Raw genomic sequence first — 21,037 nt, forward strand, 5'->3', positions numbered from 1 at the left:
GCAAAGCTGTCGGGCTGCAAGGCAGTTTAAGAGCAACCTGGAGTTTTAAAGTGACACTCATGTTCAGTGCAAACACTGAAAAGGATTTTTTTCCTCTCCGTGACATGGCACACGGTCAGTGTTGCTGCTTCCAGACTATAGGGGCTTGGCACTTCTTTAAAAGCCTTTAGAAGGTTGAAATCAAATGCTGCAACAACCCTTTCACTTCAACAGAAAAGTATTCCAGAAATGCTATGCAAAACACACCAGCAAGCACAGCCAGACAAGGGTGTGACCAATCAGACACCATTCTCAAATACTGCTTATTCATCTTTCCCATGCGTGGTCGTTAAGATTGGAAATTATCCATCTTCCTGGTAAAGAAAGAAACAAAAATATACTGAGGCATCAAGCCACTGAAGTGCTGCAGAAGCACTACTGCTTTTGCAATATCTACCACGGCTGCTTATCTAGGCTGTGATCTTTCTCCTGGGATCCAGCTTCATGAGTCGCCAAAGACAGACCATGAAACACCATTCAAATATTAAAAGGCTCACAGGAGGCTTGAAATGAACTTAAACGGCCGAGTGCCTGCAACTCTGAGTACCTCCTGAGATTTCACTCACATAATAACTGAATTATTAACTAAAAAAAGAGTAGTGTGTGGAAAAATGAAGCCACTTGCTTGTATGTGGCTAGAGTCCTACAGGGATTAAGAAGACATTTAAAAATACCAACTTTTTTCCAAGCGTCTCCTTAGTTATGAGAAGAGACTTGCCAATTGGAGATCATGAATGCTTTAAGGGAAAACAATCATTCACAACTAGATGCACTGCTGAGACGTGTTTGAAGTCCCAGAGACCCGACCCAGTCTCGCTTGCATCAAACTACCTGATCCTCTTGAAATCACTAGCAAGCTCCTGTTTGTAAAGCTGCAGAAAATCAGTCATAGCTTTTCACAAAAACGCTGAGTTGTCCATGTCAAGAAAATTATAGAAAGTCAGGCTATGGGCAGGAGGGGGAGAGGGTTAGAAAAAGAGAGCATTGTTTATGGAACATGAAAAGCTCCAGCGACACAATATATGGAATTCGGAGGGAAACAGGCCCTCCTTTCTTTCTGTACAATTCAAATAATTCCAATGGCAGACTGGATATTCCCCAAAACGAGTTAGAAAAGCACAGGGCTGTCAAAGCAATTTAGAAAGAGAAAGTTGAAGTAAACATGGTGACTTTTTTTTTAAGCCTTAATGCTTGGAAGACCTGAATGTTCCCCTACATAGTGTAGGTTTTCCATAGAATAGAAAGGAGTAGTAGGTGGACTTGCAGCCCAGTGCAAGGAGACTGCATGGGCATTTAAGGAAAATATGTGGAAGTACTCCTAGAAACAGTCTCAGCTCAAGCATGATACTCAACATGCACACATAACTAACCCTTTCTAGGTGGTTTTAGGTTCTGATTAGGCCAAAAATCCTTATGAAGTCCCACTACTGACTTGGAGTTGTCATCTTCTGTAATGAGACTCTCCCACTCACTTGAGATGCTTCGAAAATCAGCAAAGCAGATGGACAGTTTTGACTGGTTTATCATTTTGACTGATTTATCATTAAGAGCACAACACTGAATTCATACTTTCCATAACTCTATCCTTCTTGCTACTGTTTTACCTCCTTACTCCACCTGTAAGTAGGAACTAACCCCTAAATCTGAGGGACTCTTTGGAACTTCTGACTAATTTCAGGCAAAGCCTCTGAGCCTTATGCAAATTGGACACTATTCTCCTTGGTTATGGAAAGATGGTTTCCAACATTTTGCATGATTCAGTTTTCAGCGAGAAAAGGAGAGGTAACAAATGGCAAATAGTTCTTTACTACTTCCATTTTCCTACCTGTCCTTTTGATTTATACGTATATACATAAAATTGTGATTTGATTATGATATGATATAATCTTGAATAATTGGATCTAAACATATAAGACTTATGAAGTCACAAGGCCTCTATTCAGCCGGGTCTGGAGCAATTACATCCACTAAAAATGCTTGGTTATATACTTTATTTCTCTAAGGGCTTCTGTTCTTTAAAATACCATTTTAATGGAAGAGTTTGTATCAAACACAAGAAAAGCCGCACGCTTTGCCAGTTCAGGGAAATGGTGGATTTGAGGTCTTGCTCACTTACCATTAGAAAGACTTACTGCCTGGTAAGCAATCTCACCAGGACTCACTTGTTTAAATTATCTACATTAATGGATGACCTGAAACCTAAAGAAGACAGTCTGGCTTTCTTTTGCATAAGCTTACTGTCTAATTCACTCCGGACTTGTGTGTTTGAAGAGAATGGGGCTTGCTTTTTTGTTTTCCTTACACTGACTAGTGTGGTTTTCACTGAGAAACTAAGAATCCCAGAGACAAACTGCATCCATGCAGTCTGAGCCGCCTGCTTTTCTACTACAGCATGGAGTGTAAACTGGGAATCTAGGAACTAACCAACAATTTTTTTATCTTGAAATAGAAAATTTCCTTCGATAGCTTTAATTACAGTCAGGCAGACAACATGTTGCTGTTGGGTTTGGGGGGTAATTCCACTTTAGAACAGATTTGCCTAATTGTTTCCATCAGAGGAGAACTTGAAAATATTTCTAGCTTTTAATTAGCAGGTTGGCAGCCTCCCTCATAACTCCTTCACAAACGACTTTGGATGTTGAGGCTTAGTGTAAATCAATTTGACATGACGGTGATGGGCTCTGTAGGAGCTCCTGACAGCCACGAGGTGTCTCTACGAACTGTCCCAGAAAGGGTGTGAGTGGTGGTTAACTGACAAGACAAAACTGAAATTCAATCCCTGCAAGAAGCCTGTTTGTTTGTCTGCAGTTGTAAGAATTTTACTCCAATAAACGACTCTTAAAAGAGAGAGCACGATCTTGTCTATCAAGTAACCAAGCAGTACTCTTACCAAAGAAAATATATTTACAGAGTCAAAGAATGGTAAAACAAGGGACTACATCTGGAAGCAGTAAAGGAAAACCTTAATATGTTAGGAAAAAGTTCCAACAGTGGAAGTCACTTAGACAAAGGAATACGTTGCTAGTTGAGAATGCATGAGGCAACGCTAGAAAGAGGTGCTTCAGAGATGAATTTTGAATTTTATCATAACAACACTATTTGGCTATGTCATCAAGAGCACTAAAACCCATGCTGATTCTCAGAACTTGAAATCTCATAATCCGAAACCTACATCTGCATTTGGGCAGCAGCAAAGCACACAGCAAATGCTTTCTGCACAGAGCACGTGATTAGGACCTAGAATACTGCTGAAATATAGGAAACTAAACCTATGTCAGGGAGAGGTCATTGTCCCAATAGTCACTGTGTGTGTGGAATTAGCCAATGTGGATTTTACTAACTCTCTTAAACCTTACTCTGCACTTCCCAGTCAAACAAAAATAGGTATCACTGAAACAGAATGGGGAACAGATACAGAAATTGCTTTAGAACCAAATGGCAAAGCCAAATAAGAATTACAAGCAGGAGGCTAAACTTTTGACCCAAAAGGCAGCTAATCTCCTCAGTGATAGAAAGAAGACACTCTTAGAACAACGGAAAAGATGAACTCTTGAAGTGCAAACCATGATTACCTCTTCATTCTGTCTTTTCAAGTGAAAGGGTAAGTAGGTTGTCTGTGGTCAAAGGGTAAAGGTGAGATCTGGGACATCTGAGCTGCGAAGAATGAAGTTCTGGAGCTACAAGAGATGCAAGGTCTGTATTTACACTACTGCCTATGTGGCTTCCTTTTATTTCTGAAATGAACTTCAAGCTATGACAATCTAAGAGGGACCTCCTTGATGAAATGTTGAGGTGAAACTGCCATGTCCTGCCTCCCGTGGTCGTTCAAATCTACTTCAAGAACATTGGCTGTGCACAGCATCACACTATTAATGTGAGCAGAGATCTGACCCACTGGAAATCAGATGAAATTACATATTAAGTTTCCTATGGGCAAGAATAACTCGTACACTGTAAGCATTATAACTTTCCTGATGTCTGTAAAGAACATATTCTATAGAGGTAATGTCACCCTATCTCAAACAACCCACCAGTCAGGCATCCTGGAGCTGTATAAGAGAGCTCCCACCAAGGAGGCACCTGAGGACTTTCTCCTCTGTTAACACATACATCCAAACCTGCTACAAGATTTCAATCTCTGTTGCTTTCTACAGTTCAGCAGGGAACAACTGTACCTCAAGAAAAAAGTTAAGAATTCAGCCTTTTCTATCTTTAATGTCTTGTTATGAATTAACAGCACAAAAATGTCCATTTGAGTCAGTCCCCAGATTGTTCTTTTGATGATGAGACTCCTGGGTTTTCACTTTAAATTTGAAATTGAGACATTTTAAGGAACATTTTTTCCCTCAAACAGAAAAAATCACACAAGCACTGTTTCTGTTTAAAAAAAAAAAAAAAAAAAGGCATTTTCCAAAAATAAATAGCTCTAATATCTTGCCCATCTTGCACACAGAGAACTGAAACACAAAGAGCCACGTCAGGATTGTCTCTGAGGCTCCAAACAAGTCTTGCCTCCTGCTAATGGAGCTCACTTGCAAGCACAGCCCTTGATAAGCCTGGAGTAATGTGTGTATAGCTCATGGGATCCAGCTGTCCTAGCATGTATAAGGTATATCCTACACATGGAAAACAAGCAGGAGAAGCAAAGTCATGGGCTACTGTTATTTCAGAGCCTCATATACCCACCAAGTGTTCCTCTCATCCCACAACATTTTTAGACACTTCGAGTTTAATTTTTCTGGACTCTGTATACTGCAGGGCTACATCCAGCTGCTGCTGTAGTGGCTCTGCAGTGTCTCCTGCACACTGGGCAGAGCAGCCACAGGAGGTGACAGGAGTCCAGTATAATCATCCCTGTTTTCTATTCCCTCTGCCTTGCATCCCACTCCTACATCTTGAATTGTCACTCAAGTCCTTGCCTTGAGCTTGGAGCTCCCCACAGCAGTCACAAGGGTCCTGTTGTGATGTAGGTGGACTGGAAGCACTGTGGGATGAGTAGACACCAGCACTGTGTAAGGCAAAGGCAACAGCCCAAAAGCAGCCACAGAGCCTTGGTGGGGCTCACTAATCACACCAAATGCCAGCCTCCCTGCTGTGCAGAAGGCTCCCAAGCAAGGGCTAAAGTTTGAAGCAAACAAGTGAGAATCAATGGCACCTCTTGCACTTGTGCAAGCTGAGGTAACCCAAGTAAGCTTAAAATACCTCGTTGACTTCAATCCTCTGTCATGCTTGGACAACCCTTTGGTCTTCATGAAGTGCCACGAATTACACCACAAATGCACAAGGCTCATGGGGGCCAACATTGCTCCCCTCTCAAACCAGAGGACCTGTTCAGGGCTCCTTGCCAAACTGGAGGATGAACCCAGTCAACTCTGAGGCAGACAAGCTCTTGTGAAGACCAAGGACATACCCTTCCATTAATCCCAAATGCGGCAGGGAATTCAAAGGGCTTCAGACAAGAAGAAAGGTACGTTTGCTGAAATAAAAACAGTATTTTTACTGTCTTGATAAGCACGATGGATGATAAAAGGTCTTGGAAGGCATTTACTCTACTTCACACTGGAGTGCTGTGAAAGCCAGCATGGCAAGAGACTATAACCCTGTAAACATATGTTGTGTATTAGATTCTGATCTGGCAGCTTGCCTTAATTTTGTTTTTTTAAGGCTCAAGCGAGTTCCAAATACACTTCCATGTTTGTGTTCCAGCAAACGAGCAAAAGGCAGAATGCTTGAGCAAAGGGGAAGCAGGAATGCACTGGACTATAAATTAGTGGGGGGAAAAAAAAGCAGCCTCCATTAATGTTGGCACATCAGGCAGAGTATGACAAAAATATCAGCAAATTCTTTTTTCTATTCTTTTCTCCCAGTTTTTTGTTTTTCCAGTGTGCACTTCACAGCTGCTGAGAACTGCAACGATTTTAGTCTCTTCTACTTGAACTACAGACAGAAGTGACAAGAGAACACCTTTTCAGACAGTTTTGTTTCTCCCAACTCCCCACCAAAAAAAAAAAGCACCCCACAGAGCATCCTCTCAATAGCTATTAGTCTGGGTCCCTGTAGGTGCAGACGAAGAAATTCTTTTGAGAAGCGTTTCAGACTGCTCAGGGTGGAGAGTTCCGGCTCATATAAACAAACACTGTTACGAGAGGCAGAGTTGATATGGATTTATGCAAGGAATGTATAGACTGAATAAGCAATTTGATAATTAATGGAGTTGACAGGCACTTTCTAATAGTACTCAAGTATGTGCAGACTGAATAGTTTCATATACAGGCTGAACCAAAGACAGTATTAATTTTTAACCCATTTTATACCTAATCACTCAGATGAAGGAAACATATGCATTTTTTTCCTCTTGGGTATTAATTTTGACCTCCCAAAGCCTGACAATTGGGAAATAAATCCTTTGCACTTACTACTATTGCAGACAGCAGACCCACAGATGTCTTATACAGGATGATTTTTCTCTTAAAGATCATTTGAAGAATGAACTTTCGATTACTTTCTAGGCATTGATCACTTCTTTTATGTCCCACAGCTTAAATGCAGCAGTTTTGCTCTTAACAAAGAACAGAGAGCTTAGCTGCATGAGTTCAGGGAATTTCTGAAGAGACCCTCTTGGCTAAAAGGAAATTTCTTTTATTACTGGCTTCCAAGCAAGCCAAACCACTGCTTCTACAAGCCCAGCTGCAGAAACTAAAGATGCTTAGAAAGGTCTTGAGCAAAGCATTGTCCCACCTGGCAGGAGATGACGATAATTTATTGTGCATGGAAGATATTGTGACATATTGAACTGCACAGGGAGAAAGGAGCAGTAATATAACTGTTCCCACACAGGAACGAGATACTCAATGTTTTCTCAATATGAAGCAGGTTCAGAGATGATGCCTCCATCTGCTTCACAACATCACCCCTCTCATGATCAGGAAACAGGCATTTAACACACTGGTTTATGGCCTCATATCCTAGACAAGAGAATAATGTTCTAAAGGTTGTGCCCACAGAAACCACCTGTGGATACAAAATTCAGTCAGTCTTTCCTTATCTGTACCCTCCCTCTCCTTTACTGACAAAATCAAAAGCAAGACCAAGACAACCACTTTCTAGGGCCTCCATAAAGGCACTGAGATCAGAAGGGGCTATCTGGAAGCACGTTGTCTCCAGTCATATTCAAGCTTTATGTAAGTGGAAAATACCTATTGCATGACCCTAGTTCTCCAGCAAGAGGTCGGTAAACAGCCATATGGAGTCAGATTTGAGGTGCTTCAGGCCCATTATTCTGTCCAGCTCAAAAGCAGATGCCTAGGAAAGAATATAGTAAATAAACCTCCTGCTAAAAGTCTTGTAGGAAGGGTACAATTCTGCCAGCCTGTTGGGAACCCAGCAGCAAGTCAACTTGCTACAACTACTCAAACATCTAATGACACACTGCTGCGTGCTAAGTGCCCCCCACTCCAACTCCAGCTGCAGCTGCCTTTGAAGAAAGGTGCAATGCCCTCTGCATGGATGTGCCCGCCGAATAAAGTCTTTTAAAGCATGTGAGAAAGAAAGCTGTCATCAAAATGTACAGAGCAATTACGGGTTGAAGGTTGAACTATTATTCCTTCATGCCCTCCCATTCCCCTCCCCTCCAGGGTGGGAAGAAGGGGGAGGATTATTCATTTGTATTCAAGCACTTCATTAATGTTTATAAAAGAATCCAAACACGCAAGCAAAACAAGGACAAAACACTCGCGCCAGACGTGTGATGCGATAAATGTCACTGGAGCAAATATTTAGATCTGTTTACAGAGAGGCCTATTAAGTCCTTTTTGAAAAGCTGTGCAGTGTTGTGGCTTGGTCTCTGCCTAGCAGCTCCAGCGTAAACACATGGAAGATGGCTAAGTCTCTCTCTCTCATTTTGTTATGACATCTGGAAACCTAAGGAGGTTGGGAGAAGCCAACTGGCTGCCCTACTGCGATGTCTAACAACAGGGTCTGCCTGTTGAATGATGGCAGGACATGCAAAGTGGAACTGCTGAGTTCTTCAGCTTGTGCCAAAATCAGAGGATTTTCAACACAATAATCCCTCAACAAAAGTTGTTGCAACACAAAGCCTTTGGTTCACTGCTAATGATGCAAGTCCATGCTCTCTGCCATTTTTCAAGATCATTTGCGTTTGAGAAAATCAGTTCCACTAGGGACCAAAATAGTGTGCAAAGATGGGTGGAGCCGCTCTATTCATCAAGGGATGTGTCCCATAATCCCTAGCCTGAAGAACTGTAAATTCTGGAATTCACAATCAGCCTGGACTTCTGCAGATGTCCCCTTCACATCACCATCTCATTGACTCTAGCCCCTCCACATGCAAATATTTCTTTTTCTAAGAGTACTATGTAAGTTGAAAGGGATAAGAGAAATTTATAGATGGAAAAATCACAGTCTTAGTCCCAGATGTAATAACATATTTGGGATATTTCCACCTCTGAGGTCGTGCCTCAGTTTCCAATACGTTGTGTAAGGTTTACAGATATAAAATTGTCCGATATAAAGGATCAAGGTTCCTTATCCGGGTGCTTCCTTTCTGTTTGGAAGGAATGATGCTCAGACCATACAGATGTACAGGACTCTGCATAGTGATCTCAAGTGGTGCTGGCTGAATCAAAACACTTTTAGTTTGAAACCCTCCTTCTGACTTACTGAGTTCACTTTCTTTCCTGGTATAAAAATTCAACATGAAACCACAAGTAAATCTACTCAGTCTGGTTTTTAAGCCTGCCAAAATCACAAATAAATTATAAGAATATTGACTAACATTTTTTTTCTTCCTAATTCTCTTAATTAATTATTTGGCTACCAGAAACTCCTTTCTACATAAACCAGTGGGAAAGACACCTTGCCCAGTTTCAAGAGGTACAGAGATACAGTTTTGGATTCCAGGCTCAAGGACTGCATACTTGTTTAATTTGTTTTTTGAGCTTTGCCCCAGAGAACAGAAAAATGGGTACTAACTCTTTCGGGATTCTCCCACTGGTATATTCAAAGCTGTACTCTCAGGTCTAAGTCATCTCTGGAAAACACACCTCTCCCTTCCCTGACTGATAGGCATTGATTACTAGATGTGACAGTTGCTAAACTTGCTATTCTCTTAAAAAGTGTTAAGAAGGCTCTGATATTTAATGTGCTGGAAGAACGGAAAAGTTTATGTGACCACCCAACCAAACAGTAAATAAATGTTGATTTCCCTACTGTATAACAGGGATCAATCTTTTCAGACTTAAAACTTTCAAGAGAAATTTTTTTTTCTGGCAGACTCTTCCTTTCTGATTAGTCTTCCTGAGTGATTCTTGCAGAAAATGCATGACAGCTTAGTGGCTTGGTCTCAAACCATGGTCCCTTCCGTGATTCTACGTTCAGCTGTAGTCCCTGCTCTTGGTGTGTTTTACTGCCCTGTAATACACTAGACTTGTCAGGAGTACCAGGCCTTGAAACCTCTTCAGTACCATGCTGAACATCCACAGGGAAGAGAGAGGAATCCCTTCCTCTGTTCTTGTTTAGCTACCTCCTGCTCCTCCGCTTTGGAGCTAACCCTTGGGGTTATTTATGTTGCCTGACCTTGAGATAAATGGCATTTGGCAGCCTGCCAGATGACTCTGTGTTTCAAACCAAACATTCTCAGTTTCTCCCACTGACAATGGGGATAATTCCTGAATGCTTTTTTGGGGGTGTTTCTTCCCATCTCATTGCCTGCCATGGAGTTATTTGGTAACTACGTCAGGGTTGGTGAACTTTAGCTTGACTTTCTTGTTAGACGCAAGTAACGAGTGGTGTGTGTGGTTTTATTCTGTGGTTTGGGGGGTGTGTGTGTGTTTTCTCTTTGTCCCAGAGTGTCTGCACTGCTGGTATTAGAGCTACAATTGTTCTATATATAAAGCAAAGATCCCTTGAATGATCTGCCAAAGGCTTTATCTGTGAACAATCTTTGTCTGTACTTGCTTTGCCGTTAACCAGTTTTGACTCTGCTCCGTAATGGCTGGAGTTGCTTTGCCTTAACTGATATATATCAAAGAGAACTGCTAAAATTAACTGCTCATGAACTGTGTCCAGGATGTTAGATTAACTCATGTGGAATCCTTCAGTGAACAAACTGATTTACGATGTGTTATGACATTGTTATTTGATGTGTTGCACAACAACTCAATTTTAAAAAATGAAGAGCGCTCCATTAATAGGAGATAAATCTTTCCAGTGTAATTCAAATGAATCTGCACCAGCTTTGGAGAGAGCATGATAAGGGATCTTGTGTGGGTTTAGTGATTGTGTTTTGCATTCCTAGGAATATCTTTCACTGGGATCTCTTTGTCATTAATGACAAAACCCATCTAAAATACAACACCTTTTGGGAGATTGTAGTTCTTTGTACTTCCCAAGATAGAAAAGGGTACTACAGCAAGTGATTCTCTACAACTTCCAGGTTTGAGAATGTACAAGCACATCAACTATGCTTTCTCTTCACTTCAGAGACATAATTTTCTGAAGTCTCCACACAGTACATCCCTTCCAAGTTTATCCAGCCATAGTTAACACACAGTAAGTGCTCAAAGCAGTCAGTTTCATTCTCAGAAAAAAACCTACACCTTTATACATTTAGATATATTTTTTAAAAGCAAGAGCTATTCTATTACTGGAACACAAACCGGTGTAAATGCTGGCCTTAAACTATGAAATTTCTAGAGTGTGTTTCAGATGACTACGTGTTAAAGGCTCAGGTCTCTCTGGATACCCAGCTTCAACAAAATTCCCCTTGAAAGTGAGCTTGAATTATATACTGTACAGTACTTCCCATTTCACAGCCAAGCCAGTCAAGTTAATAAAGAAAATCCTCTCTGACCTCACACAATTAGCTGGGTAAAAAGCTGGTCAGTGCCAGTCTGCAGCCAGCGACGAGCCAACCCATGAAGTCAAACTGTTTCATGCCTGCAAATGCCTGCTGCCTTGAGCCTCTGAACTTCAGCTCACCACCAAAAGACCTGGATTATTTCAGGATGGTATGACCTGCTCTCATGGACTGATGAGGCATTTTCTCACTGGTACTCCGTAAATGTAAAGGAAAAATGCTGAAAGAACCAAACTTCAGTTTGCTGGTAACTGTCTCCCAATAGAGCATCCCAATTGCTTGAAAGCTATATTAGAATTGTTTTGGCCATAACTTTGTATTAGAAACATACAGTTATGTGTGTTATCTTCTCCAGCAAGCAAATAATGAGCTTTCTTGAGAATGTTCTGTCTAGCTTTTTCCTGTATTAATCAGGAAATTCATTATGAAAAAGAAGGGCTTTCTGTATACTTAACTCTTACAAAAACAATAATTTTGAGGTCCTTTAGCATATTTGCACCACCCTTGCTCCTGTGATATCCCAAAACCAAAGAGTTACCTTAGCTTGAAAGCAAACTACAGGTTAGCATCCCATTTGACCCCCAGTATGTCAGGACCAGCTCCTCACATGGTCTAGGGTTCAGCATTTTCACAATTATAGTGCTATGGTGATTTCACCAGTGCTTTAAAACCAAAGGGACACATTGGGACATCCCATCACACTTCACTGCTGGAATAACATTTATCTCAATGATCATTTCTAAAACTGCAAATCAATCACATGCCTGAAATACAAAGCCCTTCAAAAATGTGGACATGTTTCTCAAATCACCCTTTTGCCCTCTCCCCCTCTGCTGACTCTGCAAACTCCTGTACTGTGAGCATTTGGTCTCACATTTAAATAAATATTCCCCATCACTATTATGCTGTCACCTGTAATAGGAAAAGGCTGCAAGAAATCAAAGGAGAGCTAAATTTGTGCAGTGGCAGAAAGTGTACAGAGAATAATCAGTCTTCATTGTGACTGTTAACAAAAGTGAGGGAGCCTAATGGAGACCTTGGATTTAGTACAGTCTCTAAAGTATTGAGGGGATACTTTCAAGACACAGAATCACCTACTTTAAAGAAATACTTTTCCTGTGCTCCTCGTAACTTGACTTGTATTAAAATGGAAAGAGGTTAGAAAATAACTTGGAGATTTGTTTCCTTTTTCTCATTCCCTGGCTCACAAAAGGAGTCTCATGAATATTGCTTTGCTATATGAAGGCAACTTCTTCTCTGTTTTATGTATTGGGGATATCTGTATCTCCCAACAGGTACCCCAATGCAAGAGTTAGGGTAGAAGAGGCAAGTTTAATTAAATCCAGGGAAAACATAAAGCATTTATTGCTATTCCCTTAATTGTGTTGATAGAGCTGACATGTTGGCTATGACTGAATTCCTAGCTTTTCTCCATGCCCATCTCAGTGAACACTGATTTTGCAGGGATACCCAAGCATGAAGAACCTCTGGACTGGAATTTGTGTGAAAGGTTTCCTGACTTCCATGTTAACTGAGCCCAGGAAAAGAAGAAATCAGAAAAGTTTCTTTTTCTACAATCCTTTCTCTGTTTGCCAATTGGCGTTTCTGGGAATGGTTCAGTGTTACTCCTGGCTTCAAGGGACACTCTGGAATGAGTACTACATACAGGATTTGGACTTTCACTTCTAACACTGCTACCCACTGGCATGGGCTGTAATCCTGATTTTTAAGAAGTCAGTAATAAAACTTGCTTTTGACACCTGTAAGACTCTTCAATCCTCAGTGTTGTTGCAGTGGCTGGACAGAGGTGATCAGCAGTGGTCCACTGATACTAAATTTAATTACAGTATTTCAGGGATGATGATTTCTTCAGGCATAACTGGTCTATGGGAGTTTATGTATGATGAGAAATGGGGTGTCCAGGATTATGTTAAACGACCCTCAGAGCGGAAAATCTTGGGTCTTTGATCTCATTCAAACTAAAAATACTTTTGCTAATGAGCCTCCTCAAGTCATACAACATCCATTCCAAAACGCTGAACACATGGTTTTAATTTACAGTTTTTAAAAACTTTCATTTATATTGTGCTAGAAATCCTGAAATTACTTGCAGCAGAAGCTCTAAAATATTGGAAATCCAAACAGGAAGGACTGCTGTTGGAATAACTAGTGATAAAAGTAGCAGATATCTGTGTGAATTCCTGCTTGAGCTTCTGACAGGTATTAACCATCTCACTTTTCCTTCTCTGTGCCTTTAAATGACAGTTAGAATCAATAAACAATAACAATAAACAAGGTAGCTATATTGTTCTCCTGAGCACGAGAAAAAGCAAATCATGGAGATGATGAGACACCACAACTGCAAGCTGTTGGGAAGGATACAACCAGTTTAGTTGCATGTCTGTTCCCACTCTGCAGAGAGTATAGTCTTGTTCCAATTCCAGTCCAAGAACTGAGGCATTAAGTTCAAACATTGATATCTGCAGTTTTAAGCTCTGAGGGCACCAGTTTAATTTCTGGTGTCTCAAGTGAGCTGGAAACCATAATGTTTTTTGGGTTACAGAAAGAGTATTAGGTTCACAAATTGTTGCCATGTTCAGAAAAAATGTCTTAGTGACTACAACCTAGAAATAATTTGACAGCTTCACAAAGGTATTGACGTTTTATGTTCAACCCGCAGTGCTTTCTGCAGATTTTAGGTCTAGTGGTATCTAGCATCTGTATTGCTTGTCTGCTTCAAAGAAGGATTTGGAAAAGCATGTGAACACAAGGCAGATACGTTTCTTTCCCTGCAAAACAGGATCTCTCTAGCACGGACCCTTGAAAGTTAAAAAAAAAAAAAGAAGTTTCCGAAACACCAGTCATTGCTGAAAATCCCCATTTTTGTGCTATCCTAAACACTGTGCTCTGGGGAAGTCAGTTTACAGTCCCCCATCCAAGCAGGCAGGGAACCTCCCTAATAGGGCCAAAAGATGAAAGAAATCACACCAATTTCACATGGCTCAAGCAGTAACACTGTGATTTCTTCTGCCTTTTACCTGTGTCATCAACTCCTAATGACAGTGAAGGGATTAATAAGGGTTTGCAGTGTAAAGCCTAGCACAGGGGAAACCTGCTATTTTACAGTATGTCCCTCTGAAGTTCCCAGATATGCTTTGCCAGGAGCCCCACCACTGATCACCATCTCCACAGGAGTGCAAGGTGAAGGAGTGCCCTTGCTTAACATCATTCTGGTCTTTTCAATACAGGAACCTCTGACTTGCCTGAATGATGTGGGCTGGCTTTATAACGTGGATTGCTACTCACTGGGGAGCTGAGGGGACGCTGTTAAAGACTTTCTGAGGACTGTAGGTTGCTATACTTGGAGCTGAGGTTTTTAAGGTCAATGGTTCGTTCTGTTTATAAGCAAAGCACTCTGGGCCTGCTGCAACAGCGTCAGAAACTGACAGTAAATAACAAACAGAAGGAAAATCACCACTGTGGAAAAATCATTCACCAAAGAGAGGATTTTGCACCTACTGGGTGAGCAGCTCAGAGGTGGCAAACTGTTCTGGGGGAGATCCTACAGGGATTTGAAAGCAGCATCAGTGTCTAAATAGCGGACGAATTTGGCTCATCTGTTCCCTCTACTGATCCCCTTCCCAAAGCACATCTCAGGGAGTGCATCTCCTCCAGGGAGCAAAGTGCATGGCAGGGTGCTCCCTGTGCCTCTCACACCACAGCAGTGCCAGGGCTCCCCTGCTGCCAGGACCAGGCATTGCCGGAGCCACAGAGACTCTCCCCTCACTCAGGAAAAAGGGCACAAATCTGCCATGTGGCTTCTGTACACTGCTAACGTTAAGCTGCCTCAGATACAGTAGGGACTCCCTTGAATATCAGACTGGGGATTTTTTTCCTTTCAAAACCCACCTTATAAAGATGCAATTACTGCCTAATACCAATCACAAGCAGCACCCATACTTCTGCGAACAAATCAACCAGCAGAATCCTCCAGATCTGCTCGTGGAAGGCAGGTACACCTGTCTCGGGCTTGGATCTTACCAAGGGAGGTGTGAAGGATCAGAGGGAAAGGAGGGGCTCACACCTAACCTGTTGTACAAACACTTCTGGCAGTTATATACACAATAAATACAATAGATGAATTGCCAGCTGCCCCTTGAGCCATCGTTAACTGACTGGCTGTTTTCTTAATAGGCATCAAATGCCAGGGTGGGCCTTCCAAGGGGGCTGTTGTGAAGAAGCACACAGTAACTGGCTGTAAAGAGCAACACGTACAGTTAGTTACAGCTATAAAACGTCAGCTGCTGATCCTTTCAGGTGTTACTGGGACTACTGTAGTTTTAATACCTGCATAGTTTCACCCTCAACAGTTCCCCTGGTGAAGACGTAAAGCAGCTCCACGAGTATACAAAGTGAGTTAAATGGAAGGATTTCTATTTCTGTTGTATGAATTTCTACCCCAAGGTTAATTTTGCTGGGGGATTTTTTTTACCCTGAGGTGCAGGGGAATGAAGGGACTGATAGTTAAAGAAAAGCCAACAAACTGAAAACTATGTGCACTATGTATAACTATGTATAATCAAACCTTTTAACAACATTTCTTTCAACAACACTCAGCAATCAAAACAGATGATGCTAAGCTATTTTTTATGGCTCCTGCTCTCTTCCAAAAGCCTGAAATTTTTTAAAAGCAAAAAGGTGCCATTTCTATTAGGCAAAAAACACTTTTATTTAAAAAAACACTAAAAAAAAAATTCAGTAATATTCCCTCATATAAACTACACACACTATCAAAAGCCAAGTAGCTCTGAAACTGAGCCCCTTAATTCGGTTCAGAAAACTTTGAGCCTGGATCTTTCATTAGTATAAACAGGCAAATCTCCCTTGAAGTCAGTTATACCCATCCTGTCAGCTCAGAGAACCCAGCTTTGTGATCACAGAAACGTTTAATTTTTCAAGGGGAAGAGGAGATTGAACAGAGAGTCCAGGACATGGCCCTGTCCATACATTACTATGTATATTACTGTTTGCCACTGAAGGTCCAGCTTCAAGGCTGCAGATCTGTCAGTGACCAAACATGATGGACCACCCATCGGCCTTTTATTAACCAGCACTTGTTCCCCCTCTAATCCTATCACCAGAGTAATCAAAGCTGCCATGTCCCAGGGTTTGATGGAACAGCAGGACCTGGGAAATGAAGACTGATTTTGTTAACAAAGTCATTCCTGCCTCATGAATGCTGTCTCATTGGTAGAAAGCAGGGGAGACGAGGTTTATTTGTGCAGAGAATGAGGCGGCAAAGAAATGAAAGGGGGAGAATGGTGAAGTGTGAAGTTTAATCTGGCACAGTCTGAGGTTTCTTTATTTGAGGCCGTCTCTGATCCAATCAACACCGGTTTGATATTTAACATCTCCCCCTGCAGTTGGAAATTATACCAGCCAGAGGAGACTGGAGTCGGGGCCTCGCAAGCCCCAAACAGCCAAGGGGGAGAAAAGGGAGTGCTGGCAGCTCCTCACCAGCCTGACAGCTTCCCCCACAACAGGCTGGGATGAATTTGGACCCTGACACAAAATCCCCCTTATGAACCTTGGGATTCAGGGCATCTGGCATGAGCTGAACGCAGACAGTCCCTGAGGAGAGCAAGCTCAGGATGGGATGGGATGGGAGAGGGACTTTACTTCTAACCTGGAGGAAGGGATATGAACACTGTCTCAGGCTGGGGATGCTGCTGAGAAACAGGATCAAACACAAGCAAGAGCTGCCACCCACCTCCCCAGGGAACAGTGGTTTGAGTAGAGGAGTAAGACCTTCCCCTTGCTGACCATACAGACCTTTAATGAGGACACACTGGTGCCCGAGGGCATTCACTGAGGGGTGATGGGGGTCCCACCAGAGCCCTGGGCCATCAGGGTGGATGCCACAGACCTGAACAGCTGCAGGAGTCACTGTCACCATTCTCCTTTACTCCAACAACAGTATGTCAGCCTGGGGAGAGCTTCCCCATCACAGACCCACATGACAGTCCCAAAGAGGAGGGAAAGTTTAGCCCTATACCCAGCTGGCCCTCAGCAGACACATGGACAAGTCCTCACAGCCACTCATGGCATTGGCTGCAGTGCTTCTGCCAGGACTCCAAGAGAAGGCCCTGAATGACATCTGCCCCTCACCAGTTCTCAGTCCTGGCCAACCTGATTTTGCCCTTTTCTGGCCACTCTACAAATAACCATCACTGCTGTCAGATAGAGTTGTCTGCTTCCTCTTCTTTGCATTGCCTCAACTCTTTCTGTCCCACCTTCCATGAAAACCCTGAAACTTCAAACAGCAGGTGAAATTTCAACGTGACCTAAACCTGATCTGAATTCCCCTGCTGCCAGGCTCCCAACACAGCCTTGTGCTGGGATTCAGACACCTTGACAGCAGCTATACCATTCCCTGGGGCCCAGACTGTGTGAGCAGCTGCTGCCAGAGTCCCTGGGGGTGGGATAACACTCCCTCCAGGATCCAAGCAGGAGAGCGGCTGGTCAGCAAGGTCGTGTGAGTGATGCTGGTGTGGAAGACTGTCAGGAAATGCTGCAGAGATTTCAGGGGGAGCAAAGCATCAAACTACAAAGTTTCAGGGTATACAATAGAAAACAATGTGTCCCGCTCTACCTGCAAGAGCTGGCTCTCCAGGAAGCAGCTAATTATATGAGCCACCTTAATCTTTTTATCCGGCTAAGACAATCAACATTTCAAAGCCACGCACAGGAACGTTTTAAAGATTGTTCCTGGTCAAAAATGCAAGTGTATCCACTTTCTTTCAGAGCAGATCAAAACCAAGTTCCTCACCGGGACCACTCCTAGATTTCCTCCTCCTCACGGTATCAGATTAACAGATTTGGTGCATGTAGTCAGATTAAATATTTGCAGTAGCACAAAGCTGCCTTTGAGGGGAAGAAGTAGGGGAAAAAAGCTTTTTTTTTTTTAATTTGTTTAGGGCAAAAATACTGGACTTTGGGGACGTGGGAAACAAAAGCACTGACATGATTCAGCGAAGCACAGTTTTAAAACCTGAATTCTGAATGCAGAAATAATGTGCAGTATTCCCGCAACAGTAATGCTGAAAACAGGTAAGAAACCACTGATGCCCTTAGCAGATTTGGGACTGTAATTTATCACAGATGTTCTCATCAAACCGTGCAAACACCCTATGAGACGAAAGCTGCTCAATTTCTAATTTCCATTTTAGTGTGTTTTAATTACGTGTTGCTTAAGGACGGCTACAAAACCTGAAATTGGGAGGTGTAACCTCGCAATAGTAATCCACTCCACTAAATTAGCACAGTAATACACCTAGCAGTAGGACTGCCAGACGATGTGATAACATTACAAATTACTATTGTTAAACAACTAGCCAGGTGTCAGGATGCATGAAATCTAGAGGAAGCAAGAAAATAAATATCTGGTTTGTTTTGTTTAATTTTGTCTCCTGTTGTTCTGGTGGCCTTGTTCCCAGAAAAAGTTTCAATCTAGGAAAAATCCTCCTGAACACTGACCTATTGTAGCAACCTTGTCAATTCTCTTGAACAATTAAAATGCAGTGTATTTTTTTAATCAGCACAAATGTTTTGAATGATTGTCCTTTACTTGCCAATAGCAGTAATACCTCTGCTGTTCTTTTTTAGATTACTATTATGACAAAACGAAGGGAAATACTTTGTTTCTATTTAACACTTGGAGAGAAAAACAATTATGGTAAAAGCAGCAGTGAGTTTCGTAGTCTGTCCCTTTTTCTTTCTTTGTCACTCTCTCTAAAAAGAAAAAAATGTAATATGATTCACGTTTAAAAGGCTTCCAAGTGGTACATTTTTAACCAAGTGTTTTCATGTGCTTGATTCTAACTGCCATTTTTGACCCAATACAACCAAACACTACTGGATGTCTGGAATGGCTAATTATTTTTACCTCATCCTAAAGAAGGGGTTGAACAGAGAGGATAGGCACTTAAACCTTTCAGACAGAAGAGGGAAAAACGAATTCCCTGTTTTGGATGTGCGTTAATTAATGCAAAAGGCCTGAGGGACTTTCTCGTAATTATTTTTCTTGACAAACAAAAAAATTCCTCCAAAAGAGTATGTAACCAATCTTCTCCTCTGAAGGCTGCATGCAGAGTTAGACGCCTTGTTGAAATATTGGATGAACCAAATGTTAGTGAAAGCCAGACTTTTTCCCCTTAAAATAGTTCCCACTAGACTTCAGGAGAGCAGGGGGTGAAGGCACTCTAAGGACATTTTAATCACACCAAAGATCAGTCCTTTAATCCTTATTCCCCCATCACCAAGAATTTTTTTGGTCTAACTAGGACAGTAAGATAAGGCTGGAAACAGGCTGATCCCAAACTAATGACGAAAAGCAAGTTAAAACCGAAATATCATAGCAGTAACTGACACCATCTTAAATCACCCCTGGATTATTTGTTTTCTTCCACACACATTCATTTCCTCAATTTCTAGTAAATCTGATTTCACATAAACAGTTCCACAAAGCAAAGTCAATAGCTGTTACTGTGTTCCTGATTAATCCACTGAAATGAAATAGATCTCATGGCTTAGTATTTGGTTTTTTAAAGCTAAATCCACTGAAAGAATTCCGGAGTCCAGTTACACCAATAACTTTTGTTTCTTAGCCTACGTCCCTTTCTTTTTGCTGAACTTTACCTGCTCTAAAATGAAAAAAACCAATGCATATTACACACTTAATTTCCCCCAGTACATGAGGGCAACCATAAGCCACTTTGTGTTGACCCAGAGTGACCACTGAAAAGACAGTTTGCATGTACTTAAATCATTTTGAGCAATGTCAAAATTTCTATTTTCATTGTTCATGCTTCATCCTCTTCCTGACAAGTACCGCAGAGCTGCTTTACTTCAAAACAAACAAACAAAAAAAAGCCCTTTTCACCCAGCTCCGGGACAGGACTGGAGGCATGGAAGTTTCCCTCACAAGTGGCAAGCCAGCAGGCACACACATTTACACCCTGGACATTTGCCTCTCAAGTAAATTATACTCATGATACACACACTGCGCACATCGCGGGTTTTCCGCAGGCAGCACGGATCGGCCTGATGGAGAGTGGGCAGTCCAACACAAAGGCTGCTGAGGCCCGTGAGTGACCTTCCCACTGCAACAGGCTTGGGGCTCACCCCCATCAACTGATGGAAATGCCAGGAGAATGCCCCCCACGTCCTGAGATAAGACACGAGGCCCAGAAGCCTCCTTACCTGGGAGAAGTTGAGCCCATTCAGCGGGTGACACTGCTCCTCCACCCGCTCCACAGCTCCTGTCTTCTTCTTCATCCTCTCAGCCTCCTGGGCGAGGTAGAGATCGAGCACTGGCACCCCTCTGGAGCGGATGTCCGTCTCCGTCAAGGAGTTCACCATGAGCATCACCCAGACGGGCCTCTTGCGCTCCCAGTTGCCGGCGATGGCGTTGAAGAGGTAGTCGGCGTAGAGCCCTTTGCCTCGCTGGTCCGGGGTCATCCAGTGGGGCAGCATCAGCTTGATGTAGTCCAGGTGGCGCTTGAGGCGGCGGTACAGCTCCCGGGGCAGCACGTCCTGCAGGTTCTCTCCGTGGGGCAACATCTGGCAGCTGGCCAGCCCAGAGATGGTGTAGGGGTCCGTGAGGTCCAGCTCGAAGTAGACGCTGGAGCTGGCGTGGAAGGCGGCCTTGGAGTTGTCAGGGATGAAGTCCCAGACTCGCGTGTAGGGCACGTGGATGGTGCCGAAGAGATAGGCGGGGGGGTCGCGGCGAATGGTCCAGAGGAAGGAGTTGAGCTCTCCTTGCTGCGGGGAGGACAGCAGAGCCGGTCAGAGACGGAGGGGCGGAAGGGCAGGAGACAGCGATGCCACCCGCGGGTCTGCCCGCGGGGCAGGAGGAGCGGGGATCCCGCTCCCTCCCCCGTGTCGTTGCACAAGCCCCAGCGAAGCAGAGCCCACGGGGTCCCAGAGGCCCGCGTGGGGCCGAGCCCCGCCGTGACCCCCCGCCGCCCTCCCCCGCGCGGCCCCGCATCCCTCCGGCCGCGCTCCCGGCGCGGGGCCCCGCGCGGGGCACACGCGGGGCAGCTCCGCCACACCTGCGGGGCC

The 21,037-nt window shown here is 43.1% G+C and overlaps 1 protein-coding gene across 1 annotated transcript in view; it reads right to left on the minus strand.

Moving 5' to 3' along the window:
• The window catches only part of TRABD2B (TraB domain containing 2B), a gene marked incomplete at its 5' end in the record, with an annotated part of 277,903 nt that extends 257,148 nt beyond the window's left edge, over positions 1 to 20,755 (minus strand). Inside the window, one exon of the mRNA XM_027648864.1 lies at positions 20,177 to 20,755. Coding sequence (XP_027504665.1) covers positions 20,177 to 20,755 — 579 coding nt within the window. The remainder of the gene's footprint in view (positions 1 to 20,176) is intronic.
• Between the last annotated feature and the right edge of the window lie 282 nt (positions 20,756 to 21,037).

Source organism: Corapipo altera, unplaced genomic scaffold, assembly GCF_003945725.1.
Source record: "Corapipo altera isolate COAL_440 unplaced genomic scaffold, ASM394572v1 112, whole genome shotgun sequence".
NCBI lineage: Eukaryota > Metazoa > Chordata > Aves > Passeriformes > Pipridae > Corapipo > Corapipo altera.